Genomic DNA, 18,777 nt, shown 5'->3' with positions numbered 1-18,777 from the left:
GCCGTACCGTCGTACCTAAGTGTTGAGCCATCATGCATAAGAAGAGAGAGAGAGAGAGAGAGAGAGAGAGAGAGAGAGAGAGAGAGAGAGAGAGAGAGAGAGAGAGAGAGAGAGAGAGAGAGAGAGAAGGGGGGGGGGGTCATGTACACATTTACTGTCTGCTAAGCTCACTGTCCACAGGTATACCTAAAATTCGTATTATTTCCGATATACCCAGATATCTGAGACATGAAAACCTGTCTGTACACATGGTATATCTCATACCCTGTGATAATTGTGGCGGGACATACTTGTCTGCAATCCTTTGATATATCTTATTACAACTTTCGTAGCTTAAGGTATAAGGACATTAGTTATATGTTATACTCTTGTACGATACACAGTAGAATCTTTCTTATCATTAAGAGACTTAATTTTATTCTAACTTACAGCATACTGCTTAGGATCATGTCTTACCCACACACGCCTTAATCTCTACCTATCCTACCTTAGTACTATATGTTATCCTAACCTCCTACCTTAATCTCTGCCTGTCCTACCTTAACACTATGTATTACCCTGACCTCCTACCTTAATCTCTGCCTGTCCTACCTTAACACTATGTATTACCCTGACCTCCTACCTTAATCTCTCCCTATCCTACCTTAGCACTCTGTGTTACCCTTGCCTCCTACCTTAATCTCTCCTGGTCCTACCTTAGCACTGTGTATCACCCTTACTTCCTACCTTAATCTCTTCCTGCCCTACCTTAATCTCACCCTGGCCTACCCCAAGCACTAGGCGGTATCCTGGCCTCCTACCTTAAGCTCTCCCTGCCCTACTCTATCACTAAATGTTATCCTGCCTTAATCTCATCCCACACAGCACGTGAAGGACAACATGCGTAAGGAGTGTAAGTGCCACGGAATGTCTGGCTCCTGCACGGTCAAGACCTGCTGGTGGAGACTCCCCTACTTCAGGAAGGTCGGCGACGCTCTTAAGGTGAGAAGACGATCTAGGGAGAGTAATGACTGTAGGGTGAGGGAAGCCTGTGATATAAGGGAGACAGGAAGGGTAAGGCTGAGGATGAGGAGGTTGGGGTTGGTTAGGGTCAACGTGTGTGTGTGTGTGTGTGTGTGTCTGTGTGTGTGTGTGTGTTTTACAGGGATGGACTTTTATATTGGTGTTGCCCCTTGTCTTAACCATATATATGTATCTTTGTACTCTTATGTGTACACACACACACACACACACACACACACACACACACACACACACACACACACACACACACACACACATTTCATATAAATACAGATGTGAGTTGGGGTTACTAACGTGCAAGGCAGAGTAAGCTTTCTATTTCTACCTGGGGGGCTGGTGGTTAGTTATGGAGTAGACACTGATCTCTCTCTTGCATCAAAGCCTACACCCAGAGCAAATATCTTCAACGTTTGATATATGATTAACTTCACTAACATGTGTATCTGTTTATCCACCTAAATACTACAGCTGTATTAAGAAAGGACCTTACCACCACTACCTCCCTCACTAACTTAGTATCCACCCTTCTCCCTCTCAACCTTTCAATACACAACTGTATTTCTTCAAAACAACCCTCAATACAACCTGTCTTTACAACAACAAAAAACACCTCCTCCCTGCTCCACTATCCCTCACAACAACCAAACTTTCCCCCTTAACAGCAAGCACTCCCTCCCCCTTACCGGAAAGCTCTCCCTTCCCTCCTCCCCCTGTCCGGGAGGTAAGCGCCCCTTCCCTGACACATAAGGCTTCTGTCAATCAGCCATTCCTCCCCGACCAACAACGACTCCCAACACTCCATGTACAACCTTCCACTCCGGCAAGCTCCCTGTTGCCCCACATCCTCTTTATTCCAAGTTCTTTCATCTATCAACTCTATTCTCTTTCTCTCTCTTTCTCTTTCTCTCTCTTTCTCTTCCTCTCTTTTTACTCCAAAGCTTCTTGGTCTTAGCTCATCTTTTCCTCATTCTATCAACCCCTTTCCATCTCCTCCTCCGACAAAACAAGAGATCACTACCAATCAGCCAATCTCGTCCTCCCTCAGTTAATCAGTCTCCCTTCACCCTATCCTGTGGCAGGACCGCTTCGACGGGGCATCGAGGGTCATCGTTAAGAACCTGGGTCGCTCCAAGACGCTGAACGACAGGGGGCCCAACCGAAGGAGGAGGAACAAGCGCAGGAGGAGAAAGCCGTACAGGCTCTTCAAGCCCTACAACCCCGAGCACAAACCGCCCTCCAAGAAGGACCTCGTCTACCTCGAGGACTCGCCCGACTTTTGCGTCAAAAATCGGAAATTGGGTGAATATTCTTGAGAGAGAGAGAGAGAGAGAGAGAGAGAGAGAGAGAGAGAGAGAGAGTCTGCATTACCTTTCTAGAAAGAAAGCTTATAACTAACGTTACAAGTAATTTAGCAACATAAGAATAATACTCCAATCAGGACATCGAAATTTTGCCGCATTAAATTTCCACTTAGCCTTAGTCAGAATCACGAAACATCGTATCCTGGAAACGTCAGCTGACCCCCAGACTAACTAATCCCTTTTTCTCTCCCCCATTCCAGGCATCATCGGGACAAGGGGCAGAGAGTGCAACAAGACGAGCATCGGGCTGGACGGCTGTGATCTCATGTGCTGCGGACGGGAATACTACACGCAGGTGGTGGAGGTGGAGGAGAGGTGTTCCTGTACCTTCCAGTGGTGCTGCGTGGTCAAATGCAAGACCTGTAAATACATGAAGACCATACACACTTGTTCCTAGTACCTACCCAGCCAAGTCTGCCGGCCGCTCCTCCACAACACCTTCGGTTCGATGCATTTCTGTGCCGCTTTGGATAAACAGGGATACACAAAAGAGCGTCTAGGACGCATATTATACTGGAGAGAACATTCGGACAATCCTAGACGTATGCCTGTCTCCAACTGTGTCTTCAATGGTGCATCAAGTAGGTGATGTGTTTGTCTTGAGCGCGCGCGTCCGGCAGCGCAGAGAAACACGACCCACCACACTTGCTGCTGCCGGGCTTCTTCTCCCACAGCCTCTGTATATACGACACAAGATGACCACAACGGACCTAATGCGAATGTATATAACTTATTCTAATCTACCGCTGAATACAGGGAATCTCTCGCATCCAAGGAAACATGTAAATATTCAATCCACGCGCGATGTTAGATGATTTCTCATAAAAGTTTCCATACGTGCAAAAATATATCAGACCCACGTACGACACGGGAGTTTGCAGAACTATGAAGGAACGATCGAGATAAGTATGATACCGTGAGGGGGTTTTAGAAGAAACGGTAAACCTCATGAAAGACTTCTAACTAATCGTCTCTAATGTTATCTAGTTTAAAGAATGAAGCCACGAGAAGACGTACCTCAAGAGGACGATGGCAATGAGAGGTTTTCATTCGTGTAAATTGAAATCATCACCAGCTACACTCTCGCCTTTAAAGCCACGTCAAACTACAGCTGACGAGAAGCTTTGGGTTGGAGTCAAGATTCGTCCTTTCAGTTCATAAGGACAAATACGACGGGGAATAATCAAAGGATCTAACACTGATCGAAAAGTTATATTGCCAGTGATTGGGCAAAAGAAGATCATAGACGGAGAAACAAGAGAATCTGAATCCAAGCGAACTGGTGGGAGGACGTGAATCATGGCCTGAAGCTTTAGCCGATGAAGCCGAGGAGCTTAAATCGACCATACGCCCCAAGCCGAAGGACAAACTGGAGGTATCTGAACCCATAAGACCTGCGGCCGAATTACCTGAAGCTGAGGGAGTGGATGTTGTGGGACCTGAAACCAAAGGACTTGGAGTTGAGTGACCAGAGGAAACCAAAGGATTAAAGATTGAAGCACTTGAACACTTATGTTTTGGTTTAGGTGTATGGTTTAGGTAAGCGCTTCAGAACATCTCATCGCGGATCTCAACTTGGCCGCTGTTGGACTTGACGTCTTTCCTGAGCGTTGAGGACACTGCTCGAAGAACTGGGCAGCCTCCAAAGTTCCTCTGGTACAGAGGGAACGCCTGAAGTCTTCATTTCTCCCGGCACAAGGCATTCTGTGCGCGTGTATGCGTGCGCGTATGAGTGTGTGTATGTGTGTGTATGTGTGTGTATGTGTTTGTGTGTGTACGTGTGTGTGTGTGTGTGTGTGTGTGTGTGTCGTACCTAGGGACAATCCGTGCTCAACCAAAGTATCCGAAACAGTGAATTAACACGACGAAACCAAAACAAGAGGCTAAATACGCTTTACCATTAGGTGTGTTATTGGCAGTAATGTTCATGTACATTGAACCTTGCTTGATGTTCCGCTTTGTGCCACTATTGCCTTGAAAAAATATATCACATAAAAATGTTCTAAGTGCGACATTTGAAAATGTCATAAACCTTTGCATTCAGGTAGAGGTTGGTGAAATTTTCCTATATTAAAAGGAACCACCAAAGAGAAATATAAAACTGACACTATTGGTGATTGAGAAATTATGATATTAACAGTAAATGTGTAATTAAGGAAATGAAAAGACGATCCTGTGAGAGACATGTTGGTCTGTGTGCACAGTGTTGATCACAAACATGTCTCTGAAAATATCAAAGTCTAGGGGAACATTACCACTTTGTTGAAGAAATAACCCAAGGAGAATTGTGTGCCAAGTTGGCCCTATAGACTCCCTGTGAGGTATAGTGTGGGAATAGAAGCCAGGGGGTTAAGACAACAGTATATGGCATACGCATATGACAGAGACGAATACTGGTGACTGACTGTGGCCCCCAGACCGGAAAACAAGCCACGGTGAATGTGAAGGAAACTTGTGAACTCATGGGACTGATAAAGATTAGTGAGAAAACATGAAATGTGTCATATGAACATTTTTGGTTTAAGATGATTCGAGTGAGAAATGATAAACAACATCTTATTTTCCCTGTTGTCAACGATATATTTCTTTCTCTGGCCCCAATATCCTTTTTTTTTTGTGTGTGTGTGAACCTTGAGGCCAGTGGATGGATCAACAAGGCCTCACTAACCAGCCCCAGACTTAGTGAACACACTTCCCTCATTGATGAGGTTGGTAGATTGGAACTTATCATCCCACGGTATCGATCAATCGGACAAAAATTGACGGCAACTCATCAATCAGTCACTCCTGATCGCATGGGAATCATGTGGATGACTCAGTTCCATCAAGTTCGATCATTTCTCTTTCCAGTTCTTGAATTTCGTCCGTTCACCCAAACTGCAACAGTGATACCAACATGACCGACGAAAAAAATAAGAGGAGAGAATTGCTGGCAATACTGTTGGCCACTGGTGAAAACCTCGCCGTCCAAAAAAAAAAACATTTTTGTCACCTCCGGATCTGCTTAGCTTTCCTCTGCTTTGATCAGCCCAACAGTATACTGGTATACCGCTCTCATCAACCGCAAGAGTATACTAATATACCACTCTTATCAACCGCAACAGTATACTGATATGCCGCTCTGATCAACCCAACAGTTGCATTACTTTGATGAGCTCAATAGCTACACTGCTTCGGTCAACCCACGAGTATACTGATAAATATAGCTTTGATCAACCCAATGGTTACACTGCTTTAATCAATCTATCAATCTAAATTGCTTTGATCAGCCTAAAGGCATCCTGATACAACCAACGTCTCATAGACGACTATATATATATATATATATATATATATATATATATATATATATATATATATATATATATGTATATATATATATATATATATATATATATATATATATATATATATATATATATATATATATATATATATATATATATATATATATATATATCCTTAGACACTAGAAAGATAGCAAACAAAATGCCTTTTTACAGTCTAACAACTTTACATGGTGATGATATTGAGGCATTTTTCTCTTCATGTGATGGAGATACAACCTTGATCTCTCCGCTAGACTCCCTTGTGCTCACCTCAGACCCCAGTACAGGTGCTAAGACATTGGTAGGAATTAGTCGTTGTTTACTATAGTTTGTCGTATGGAGAGTTTCATAACGAAATCACAGCAGTATATGTATATGAAAACCCTTCCCCAAAGACTCCCGCAGCTTCGAGGCTGCGCTACGGTCAGTAGCAGGAAAGTGAAAGGACTCCTTCGGAGTGGGAAGTTCTTCGATGAGATTGTTCTTCGCTGATAGACCCTCCCCGATGGTGACTTTTCACTCGCGGCGTAACCACAAGCAGGCAAAGTACGCATATATATATATATATATATATATATAAGCCTGAAGAATGATCATCAATTCTGAGCACATTCCACACACACACACACACACACACACACACACACACTGTTCTATGGAAAGGAAGATTCACGTATCATTTGGAATGATCCGGTTCATTCTCCAACTTGTATAGACTTATATTGTTCGCTGCTAGTCAACGTTGCCTTATAGATGGATAACTAGTGTTGTAGGAGAGGCCAGTTGTGAAGTTGGGGAGGAGTAAGGTGCCAAGACGGCGAGCCAAGAACCACCAAGAGCGAGCAGGTCATGAAATTCAGAAGTGTGAGGGTCGACTGTCTGAATTCCCCGAGTAACACAACCTGTAGTTAAGCCCCTCCCTCCCACACTGTAACGGACATCTTGTTCTCATTTCTTATCTTTGTTATCCAAAAGTGGTTCTATTCTTCCCCTTCCCCCTCCCGGGACCGCTCTGTTTAAGGATCAAGGTGTGACACACCATCGCACCATGACCTTTGATATGAGCTCTCCCATGCCCTGTATGTTCCCTAAGGGCTATAACCGTTTCATTTAATCTTTCGTTAGTATCAATCTTTTCCAGCTGAGGCACCCCAGTGCTGGGGGATGCTGGATCCCAAACCATCACTCCCTACTGATCCCTAATGATCTATACAAAAGATGTCGTAGTTTACTCATGGAAGAATGTAGTTTTAAATCACGACATTTAGTCTACCCTAACTACCAGGTCCATCTACTCTTACAAGAGACAGGGGAGCGTCTTGCAACGTCATCTCCTCACCCGGGAGGCCCTTAACTAACATAAGTAACTGCCTCGCCCCAACTTCCGAGTTATATTCAGAAATGGATTAGTTATTCATACACACACAGTGAGTCTCTCTCTGCTCTCTCATGTGAGCTTATACCCTCAGCACTGTGGCTGCCAATGCGAACGAGCGCCAGTCTGCATGTTCGCTGAGCCACGGTGCTGTCGCGCGGAGCGAATTCGCGGGTCATTATAGACGAACAAATTACTTCAACGACTTCATTAAAACAGAGTTATGAGGATTATACTACTGGGAGTAATGAAAGAATTCGTTCATGAAATCCCAGTCTACACAGAGTCGTGTTGCATTCCCTTTAAGAATCTCATGCATGTCTTATCCTTCTGTCTGTCGTCTCATCTTTCGTTCTCTGTCGATCTCGACTGCATGTCGACACTGTCATTATACGATCTACGGCACATACACACCAGTGTTAAACGAAAGGTCAAAATTCACTCTTTTTTTTCCATGGTCCTCACGAAACACCAGACGCAATTGCATTACTTATGTCAACCATTTACGCGACCCTGTGTTACTAGTTGTTCTCCATTATGTGACCCTCGACTTCCTCGGCACACTTAAGCAGATCTTGATATACTGTTGAAAGCTGTACATATTAGTTCTGTCTTGGAGTATGCTTGCTTAATTTAGATACTTCATAAATTATTTCCTGTTCGCCCTCTACTTATAGGTATCTGAATTTGTCATACAGAATAAAAATTATATGTAAATACCCTGCTTTTGTTTCATCCTTATATAAGAATACTATGATGAAAATAATGGAAATACGCTTATAATGAATATTATCATATAATCGATATTAGATAGGGGATAGAGGAGGTATTCCTCGAGTGTCGCAAAATGAGACTGAAAGGAGAGTTTGGGGCCGGAAACTCTCGTCTTCTTGTATTCCAGTCTTTGAAAGTGGGAACAGAAGCCAAATGAAGACTGCTCATCTTCCTCGATGGCTCGAGCTGGAGTGTCTGAATGGATGTAACAAAGAAGATAAAAAGGGCAAAATAGTCAGTATGTTTGGGAAGAATAACCAGGATGTTCTGGATATGAGCAAAGCAAGCTCAAGGGGATGGGGAAGAATGCTTGGTAATGTCGTAGAGATAAAGTCTGGGGATAGCTTGACGGCAAGAACAAAGGGAGTGACACTTCTGCTGAAGGAGGAGGCGATGGAATGTGTAAAAGAATGAGATGCAGATTGATATGGCTTAAATCAAAGACTAGTATGAGAGATTAGTTATTGTTAGTGATTGTGCACCTGCTTGAGAGGGGAGTGAGGAGAAGAGGCGGGTGTTTTGGGAGGAAATGAGTGAGTGCATCAGTAGTTTTAATGCAAGGGATCGAGCGTTAGTATGGGTAACATGAATGCAAGAATGGGTGATGGGGTACCTACTGTAAACGAAAATGGTGAATAGCTTGTGAAGATGTGTGCCGAAACATTATTGGTAATTGGGAATACTTCATGTGAAAAAGATACATATGCATACAAAATCATACGCGAGTGAGCGAGGTGAGAGGTCAACAGGAATTGTTGGATTGTATATCAAGTGACAGTCGTGCGAATGACAGATCTGAATTTAGCAGGGAAGAGACAGTTCGGTCTGAATGCGAGTTTGAATATAGTGAACATGGAGGAAGTGGAGTGCCTTAGATACCTAGGAGTGGACCTGGTAAAGGATGGACCTATGAGACCTGAAGTGAACCATGCAGTGCAGAAGGAAGACTGTGGAAAGAAAGGCCACTGTCTGTCAAGGAAAAGATGAACTTGTTTGATAGAAAAGCAGTCCAGCTGGAGCTGTATGAATACGAGTCGTTGGTGCTAAATGCAAAAATAAGGAAGGTCGATGTGCTGGAAATTAAATGCCTGAGGACAGTGTACTTAGTGAAAAGGTTTGATGGAGTAAGTAATGACATTCTGTATGAAAGATTTGTTAGCGAGAAGAGTTATGACTCAAAGAGCTGAAGAGGTACTTAAATGGTTTGGACACATGGAGAGGATGAGTGAGGAGCGAAGTGAAGGTAGGGATTAAGGAAGAATGGAGGGGAGGGGAACTGAGGACGAGATGGGATGATGATATGAAAGACGGTTTACGTTACCAGGACCTGAACATGCAGGAAGTTGTGAGGCTTGCACGGGATAGAGCACATTAGTGCATTGTGGTACACAGAGTGATCTGCTGTCCACGGGTTGAGCTACGGCATATGAAGTGGACACGGGAAACCACGAAAGGTCTGTAAGGCTTGACTGTGGATAGATGAAGCTCTGGTTTCGGTGCATTATACATGACAGCGAAGGAGTGGATGTAAGCGAATGAGGCCGTTTCTTTTTCTGTTCCTGGCACTACCTTGCTAAGGTGTGGAAACGACCAACAAACGCGAAAAGATGTAATGAAAAGAGCCGAAACAAATAATGATATAAAGTCCTCAAATCAAATGAATAAAAACCTCGTACACAGCAACAGGAAAATAAGCAGCAATTGGAAGGCCGTAGTGCTACTGTAAAAATAAATCTCGCTTTTGTTTATTCTTTTTTCGCGCGCGCGTGCGTAAGTGTGTGTGTGTGTGTGTGTGTGTGTGTGTGTGTGTGTGTGTGTAAGAGAATACGGTTTAGAAAAATATTAACATCAGGTACACTTTCCTGTTAGGGATGTCTGAGGGTGTGTAGGGTTATAGTACAATGACGTTGAGTAAATGGTAAAAATAGAACAGGGGGACGAAAACGGGAAAGCACTTAAGAAAACGAGATATCAGTTGGAAAAACGGGGTAACATTAGCGAAAATGGGACAAGCACTATTAAAGGGGACTGAACTATTAAAAAAAAAAAAATTGGAAAATAGAGAGAAAATGTAACAACAAAGCAGTACTAATACAAACGATCCTTACTATGGAACTCAAGCGAGGTTGGCTTACTAAAGTAACCTACCATATTATTGATGTATCTTTTATAAAGCAAAATACTTGCTTAGATGCGCAATTCACACAGGAATAAGGGAAACGCGTGACTTCTCTCCAGCCATATGAGATTATAACAAAAGTGGTTTTTGTACAAATATTTGAATAACGATCAATTTTATCTTAATCACTTAGTGTTGATGTACACTGAAACAAACAAATGCACCATAGAAAATGGGAAATGAAGAATCAAGAAAACCGGTGTCTATGGGACACTTAAAAATCACATATGTATAAATGACTAATTGATTATATCCATCTATCTATGTATGTATCTATCTATCTATCTATCTATCTATCTATCTATCTATCTATATATATATATATATATATATATATATATATATATATATATATATATATATATATATGTGTGTGTGTGTGTGTGTGTAACTCGGGCCTAACTTGTAAGTGTTAAAACGTCAGAGCGGGAGAGGTTACATAATCGCTGCTGGAGGGTAAAGAGTCCAGGGTTGTGAAGGAACCTAATTCACACTGCACCCAAAGTGGAGTGCACCCACACGAAGTTGCACGAACCTCACAAAGGAGTTCCTAAGGTTACATAGGTGGCAACAAGCAACGGCTGAGGAAACAGAAGCTTTATTCATGGAAACAGAAGCAACAGTCGTGGAAACAGAAGTAATAGTCGAGGAAAGTGAAGCAAAAGACTTAGAAACAGAAGTGATATTCGTGGAAAGGCAGTGGCATCAGCTTACGCAACTGTGTCAGCTAACACAACTGTATAAGCTAACAAACTATATCTGCTAACACAACGGTATCAGCTAACAAAATAGTATCAGCTAACCCCAATGTATCAGCTAACACAACTGTATCAGCTAACCCCAATGTATCAGCTAACACAACTGTATCAGCTAACCCCAATGTATCAGCTAACACAACTGTATCAGCTAACACAGTGGTATCAGTTAACACAACTGTATCAGCTAACACAGTGGTATCAGTTAACTCAACTGTATCAGCTAACACAGTGGTATCAGCTAACACAAACCTTATCAGCTATCGCTGATCTCACTTTGGTCCTACATGTATCTATCTCCTTATCTATCCCCCCCCCCCCTTCCACCTCCTCCACCAGCGGCACAATATAATTTCGCGCAAATCATACCACGCGAACTAATTTGGAAACCTATCCTCTCCCTTTCTTTCTTTCTAGAAAGCCTGTACAACTGGCATAACTGGCTCTACCGACAGTCGCATCTGAAGCATAAGGCCACTCACTGTCCTCGACCGTGGCCAGTCTACTACTAACTTGGCCGACTGGCTTTGTTCGTGAAGCATTTCCGGTCGAAAGAGACAGACTTTTCTGGTCTAACTTATGAGAGTAGGTCGAGGCCATCCAGTCTCTCTCTCTCTCTCTCTCTCTCTCTCTCTCTCTCTCTCTCTCTCTCTCTCTCTATCTATCTATCTATCTATCTATCTATCTATCTATACACACACACACACACACACACACACACACACACACACACACACACACACATATATATATATATATATATATATATATATATATATATATATATATATATATATATATATATATATATATATATATCCCTCTGCGACATAGCACCAGACAGAGACAGAGGTCTGACCTATTTCTCGAGATATTATTACGTCGACAAGTATTATCTACACTGGCAGTCTGTGGCCTTCAGATGAGAAGGTTCCAGATCAGCTCCTCTGTGAACGCAAACGAGTCTCTCACATGTCTTCAGCACACACCAGGAATCGAAGTCTGATTTCGTTTGACGATTCTAAGGCTTACATGAACACCTTTTCCTGGACTGGAGACAGTGATTTTAAAGACAGGCCAGGATCGTCTGTTGACGACCTTTAAGCACGACTGTACGACCCTTGTACACGACGGTATGATGTTTGAACACGTCAGTACGACTCTTGATCACAACAGTATGACGCTTGAACTCTACAATATAACACTGGAACACGACGATACGACCCTCAAGCCGATAATAAGACCCTTGAGAACGATGGTATGACCCTTGAACACGACGGTACGACCCTTGACTAGGACAGAATGACCCTTGAGTATACGATGATGCGTTCCCTGGGTATGCTGACATGACAGTTTAGGCGACAGGTCAAAGGCCACGCCCTTATAATCCAAGTATCGTAACTTCATTCTCATAGGTCGTACTTCCATTCTCATGGGTCGTACCTTCATTCTCAGACGGTCGTATCTTCACTCTCAGGGGCCCGTACCTTCTTGCTTTAGATACTGCAGGATCCCCGTATCCTCCGCCTAACATTGTAACACCTACTGATTACCCTGTCCAAGATGGATCTGGCGCTACTTTGTGGCGAGGAGAACACACCCGCCACATAATTGGTGGACATAAACGTTAGGACCTCGAGACAGGTGCTAAAAGCCTTGACACTAAGCGGATTCCAGATCTCAATTAAACTCGATTGCCCCGTCGGGGCGACTCAAAACAAGAGATCTAATCCCAAGACACAGATGCTATACTATCGTCCCCTTATTCATCCTTTCAGTAACTTATGATGTCGACTGCCAACTGTATCCCGTAAAGGAGAGGCGAGTAATGGCCGTACACAGAGTTAGAGAAGAAGGGGGGAAAAAACATGAGTTTTTCTCAAGTGGTGTGAGTGAGTGGCATCAGCTGTGACAATCACTGGAACAATTAAAGTTAATGGTTGGGGTCACACAAGGAGTTATACTACCACCCGAGCCATTACTAGACCTCACCAACCCACAAACTCTTTTACAACACAAACAACCCTGACAACACCGCCTTTGTTGTTATTCCCACTCTCTTTAATGTCGATGGGAGGCTGTAGGGCTGCAGGGAGAAGTGGAGAGTAGGCTGGTGGAGAGAGGGAGAGCAACAGGTGGAGAGAGAGAGAGAGAGAGAGAGAGAGAGAGAGAGAGAGAGAGAGAGAGAGAGAGAGAGAGAGTGGAAGAAAGTTAGGGGATATAATCTCGTATGTAGATTGGGTATATACGCGGAAAGGTATGGTTGCCTTGAATGTCCGGTTCAGGCGTATCACTAAAGCTATGATATCCGTTGATGGTGAGCAATTCACGCTTAATTCGTGATGTTAGCTAACTACAACTTTCCTTGCTAGGATTAGGTTTTTCTACAACAATCGCATTCTTCTCTTTTATCAAAATCTTTCCAGTATATGTAAAAGAGAAAAAAGGCCCATATCAACTTGTACCTTATGTTCAAGAATACACATAATCAGTATTTCCTTTTTTTTCTATTTGATGACAATTTAGCATTCTTCTTTAATTCCCTGAGCACGACGGTACAACCTTAGATTTTAATGGCCTGGTCCTTTGACCCGACCTTTAGGGCAGAAGTCATGTCATCATACCAAAGGGTCATACACTCGTGCTCAAGAGTCTAATGGTCGTACTCAAAGATCATACCGTTGTGTTAAACTGACTACAATAACGCAAAGGTATGACTGCTGATATAAAACCGTAAGTAATAAGGTGTGGCCCACATAGATCGCGCTGGATGGCTATATGCCTCATTAAATGGCTTGCCTGACTTACGAATGTCCAGAAAAAAAAAATATTGTTTTGAATGAGTCAGATAAAAAAGATAAATTCTAAAAGAAAGTGACCAATTACATATAACATAACAGAAGACGTCTGCGCTTCATTTGTTTTGCTTCATTCGAAGGTTCGAAATAAACGAGAACGAATACTGGGATCATTTGAGATACCCTTGACTTTTTCTTTGTGGTGTTCCTAAAGCCAGCATTACTCAAACAAAGCCGATACTCATCAATTCTTTAATCTCCAGACATAGGAGAAGCAAAAAGAACTACCAACAAACTCGTCTAAACGCTTTGAGGAGTGGCAGCACAAGCGTTCTGCTTCAAACACACAGTGAGGGAGAGTGGCAGCAGACACATGACAAAGCCTTTATGACCTCAGTGCATTTGGTGTTAACTTAAACAGGTGATGAAGACTACCCCTGAAGGGCCGTGTATGCAGTAAGAGCGTGTGTGATCTCAAAGTTATTTGAAACGGCTGAAAAAGGTGTTCAAATGATGTTTCGAATGGTGGTCATAACTCGATGCTGTCAGTCTAAATGACCCTGTTAGACAAAGAGGCCCAGATCCCAATCAACCATCCAACCAAACCACCAATATATATACAAGTTTTTGTATGTCTGTTGTATATCTCTGGTCCTTGGCAAAATGACTCAACTCTAAAAAGCCATTAAATTCACGAATATACGAAACACGAACATACACACGTACATGCAACAAAACACCAGGTGTGCGAGGTGGGCAATGTGACATCATCATGTAGTGCTGGTTGGCCGTCAACAGCAAGGCTGAGCTCATCCCCAACCCCACCCGACAGTGCACCCAGCCTAGCCTAGCCTAGCTCACTCCACCTGGGCGCTACAAGGTAATCCGTAAAGCACGCTCCGGGTCTCCTGGACACTACCACCATCACACATTGGTACGTCCCACCTCCGCCAGGGTACAACCGGAAATATTATATGTAATCCCCTTTACACCCTTTGCCGTCTGTAGTCATACGAGTCAACAACGAACTGTTACCTCCTTAGTTAACCCCTGGTCCGCTTGTTCGATATTACTAAACAGCCAGGGGAAACATACTTCATATCTTTACTTCTTGAACTTCACTTTCACTGCTTATATATTCTTCAAAAAAGTTATACTAACGAAAGAATTCACAATTTTCAAAGAGCAGGGTTTAAATTCCACCTGCATACGCTCCGATCTCTACCCTAACACCGTCTTTTTTTTTTTTCCCACCCCTTACTATCTCTCTTTCATCTCCACGCTTACAAAATCCTGTTTCTTTTATTGGTAATAAACTAACTGAAGAGTAGAGCAGGTTGAGACGTCGAGGTAAATGTGTATGTCAGATGAAGTCAGTGCTAAGCTGGTGGTGATGGAACAAGCTGTCTGACAAGTTCTTCAAGCCACACTGAGGTACGTGTTAGGCTCGCCATCTCGGGAGGTGAGCGATGCCTAATCCTTGGGGATGGATTGATGGCTGTGCGGGGAAAACCCTTAGAAAGTGAGGAGGCAAAGATGAGGGGAAAAGGACAATAGAGTTCATGGGAAGATAAGCGAAGAGGGGGAGTGCCATTCCAGTTTTCAGCCCCAAGATTTCCCCTTAGTGTTTGTGTCGAGACCAACCACTCGTGGATGGACCGTTATGATACCTCCTTCTTCCTTCGAAACAGATAAGCTGTGGAATTTTCCCTCCTCTCCACTTTCCATCTTCCTACAACCATTTTGCCTTAAAGAAATAGGCATACAAACTTCTGCTGAACCCCTATCAATTTCTACTTTGTTATCTTATTTCTTTCACCGAGATGGCCTCTGCGTGGAGCATGTTCGCCCTGTGACATATCCGCCACTATAAAAAAAACAAAATCTAATATTCACAATACAATGAAAACGACTTGCACTCAGGCAAGGTACGAACACACACACACACACCTGACTTAGTCCAGTGTGTGTGTGTGCGTGTGTGTGTGTTTCTAAAGTACAAAATTTGAGACATGGTAGAGACATACAAGGATAAGGGAATGAATTACACGGGTGGATAACTCTCTCCTAGTAACACATAATTAGTAATCACACACACACACACACACACACACACGTGCAGAGGAGGGCGACAAAGGCTAGAGACCTAGTATCTGTACACCATGGAAGAGAGATGAGTGAGAGGTGACTTGATGATAACCTTCCAAGTCTTTACACTGATTATGTGGTCATCGAAAGGTTCTTTTATTAATATAGGGATAAAACAACAACAAAAAAGTAACTGAATTAAGCTAAAATCGTTAAAAAAAAAATAGATAAATTCTAGCATGCTATGAGGTGTGAGCGAATGGAAACAGTCGTGAATATATATATATATATATATATATATTTATATTTTTTTTTCTTTTAAACTATTCGCCATTTCCCGCATTAGCGAGGTAGCGTTAAGAACAGAGATCTTGGCCTTTTTTGGAATATCCTCACCTGGCCCCCTCTGTTCCTTCTTTTGGAAAATTAAAAAAAAAAAAACGAGAGGGGAGGATTTCCAGCCCCCGGTCCCTCCCCTTTTAGTCGCCTTCTACGACACGCAGGGAATACGTGGGAAGTATTCTTAATCCCCTATCCCCAGGGATAATATATATATATATATATATATATATATATATATATATATATATATATATATATATATATATAATATATATATATATATATATATATATATATATATATATATATATATATGTATATATATATATATATATATATATATATATATATATATATATATATATATATATATATATATATATATATAACGTAGTCAACTTCACCTCACGGAAAAAATCTATCTTTGGATAAAAACAACTTTGCTAAGGACAATCAGGACAAAGATCTCACAACCAACACCTGCCAGGGAGGTCGACAAGCCAGGTAAGCACCTGGACACCCGGTTCCTCTTCGAAGATCGATAGATACACGCATCCAGTCACCCCTGAAAATACCAAGGGTTAAATGATCATCCTCCGAAATGATCGAAGAACACATTCAAACCACTCCCTGTTTGAATAATGAAACATAATGATGTCTATGATCTCTGAGGAACCGGATATATATATATATATATATATATATATATATATATATATATATATATATATATATATATATATATATGAGAAAAGTCACCTTAAGCGGGGCCTTTATCACTCACTGGAAGTACAAACTCATCAAAGAATTTTCACTCCAAAGGAGTCTACTTTTTCCTGCTACTGGAAGCAGCGCAGACTCTCTCATAGGGTGATTGCAAATGAATAAACATTATGCTTAGTGAGTGCGAGGCATATCGAAAACGATCTAACTCGAAGAAGCCTTCTCTTTATTGTTTACTGGTACGTTACCCAACTCATCATTCCCTCGTAATCTATGTTGTAATTGATATATATATATATATATATATATATATATATATATATATATATATATATATATATATATATATATATATATATATATATATTACTAACTTCCAATAGCCAGGATCGAACCCGGGACACCTGCGCAAGAGGCGGGAGCACTTCTGTTAGGCTATGATCACCCCCGTTATGGGTGTGTGTGTGTGTGTGTGTGTGTATACGTTGCTTTCTGAATCGATTCACAGCCTTTCCTTATAGCATGTACAAGAGGGAAATCTTTAATGATTCTTAGTATTCATGTTTCTTTCTGTTAACCAGATCCCTTACTTAAATCTGTAGTGCCTCATTATGCAATACTTTAGACGAGAATAAACAAAATATGATGATACATCGGATTAAGATAGTGTTAGCTTCTACTCATCGTTCTCTCAGACACTAAAGCACTAATGCAGGTTCAAAGTACCGGGAAGAAAAAAATAGCCTCATTAAATGGACCGACTCAAACTGGTAACAACCCTGACAACTACCAGTTTAATAAGACGCAATTCACCACTTAAACGAATCCAAATTCATAGGTATAACGCACTTATGTTTCTTGATAGGCTTCACACCCATGTCACCATTGTGAAAAAAAATTATCAATTTCAAAAAGGGAACTCACCATTGATTGTGTTATCTATATTCTCCGTCATCTTCTTCATCTGCTTCTTTCGGTCGCTAAGCTTCCTCTTTTCTTGAACTGCTTTTTATGACGAAAATACACGTTCGTTAAGTCATCGTTCACATTTTCACTGACACTTTCCTATCCACACCATTAGTTAATAACTCATATATAATCAGGGCAGATGCCTGTGCACAATGGGTCAACACAATAATCGTACACTACAGTAGCTTTAACTCAAGCGGGCAAGGTGTCGCCTGTTACTGCGCGGCACCCGGAGTTAACAGTCCGTGTGAGGCCTCGAAGCTCGAGCACCTCTCGAGACCTGACAGTTGTTTCAGTCTGGACAACGGCACACTCCTTGTGTACTATAAGGCGTATAGCCAGTTAGCTAGCTATCAAAATGTCTGTAGATCACTTAGAGGAAGCACAGCATACCATTTGAACTGGTACCAAACAAATATGAATCTTCGTCCACTCTCACGGTCTGTACGTTCACTGTCCGGTCACACTCCTGATACTAAGGTCTTGAAACGTTGAATTTTTGTGGGAGGGGCGGGGAAAAGACCTCGTTAATTTGCCACTCGGTTAGATGATCGTCCTCCAAAATGATCGAAGGGCAACATTGAAACTCTCAAGTTGAATAATGCAGCATAATGATATCTATGATCGAAGATCAATATTCTAACCTTATGGATGTGACCATTTTCTAAGCCTTGCAATATGTTTGTTATACTAAACATTGAGAGAAAGCTTGTCGAAACCCTGACGACTGTCATTTCAAATGGCAAAATTGTTGTACCCAAATAAAGTCTTATGTATTTACAGCAAGAAAAGAATGACCCCTTCAGTCAAATACATATTCGAGTCAAATACAGAAACATAAACATATTTCATCTACGAATTATTATCTTAAAGCTCAAACATTGGAGAAAATACTTGACCCACCTTAATCATGAGAGGGTCTCTTTCGTAGTTGAACTAGTCACTCGGAAATAATTTTCTTATGAAATATATGTATGTTTAATCTGTACGATATCATACATCTATTCTAATGTTGAAAGTTTAGCTACTTAACACATATAGGATTATGTAATACACAAATG

General features: G+C 41.8%; 1 protein-coding gene across 2 annotated transcripts in view; it reads left to right on the top strand.

Moving 5' to 3' along the window:
• LOC139753751 (protein Wnt-1-like) overlaps window positions 1–7,808 on the top strand; it is a 142,202-nt gene extending 134,394 nt beyond the window's left edge. For both annotated transcript variants that reach the window (XM_071670567.1, XM_071670576.1), the window contains exons 5-7: window positions 865–981; window positions 2,103–2,322; window positions 2,585–7,808. In XM_071670567.1, coding sequence (XP_071526668.1) covers window positions 865–981; window positions 2,103–2,322; window positions 2,585–2,781 — 534 coding nt within the window. In that variant the 3' untranslated portion in view covers window positions 2,782–7,808. The remainder of the gene's footprint in view (window positions 1–864; window positions 982–2,102; window positions 2,323–2,584) is intronic.
• The last annotated feature ends 10,969 nt before the right edge of the window (window positions 7,809–18,777 follow it).

The sequence above is a fragment of the Panulirus ornatus genome, chromosome 2 (assembly GCF_036320965.1).
Source record: "Panulirus ornatus isolate Po-2019 chromosome 2, ASM3632096v1, whole genome shotgun sequence".
NCBI classification, from domain to species: Eukaryota; Metazoa; Arthropoda; class Malacostraca; order Decapoda; family Palinuridae; genus Panulirus; species Panulirus ornatus.
This window is presented reverse-complemented; position numbering and strand designations above follow the sequence as displayed.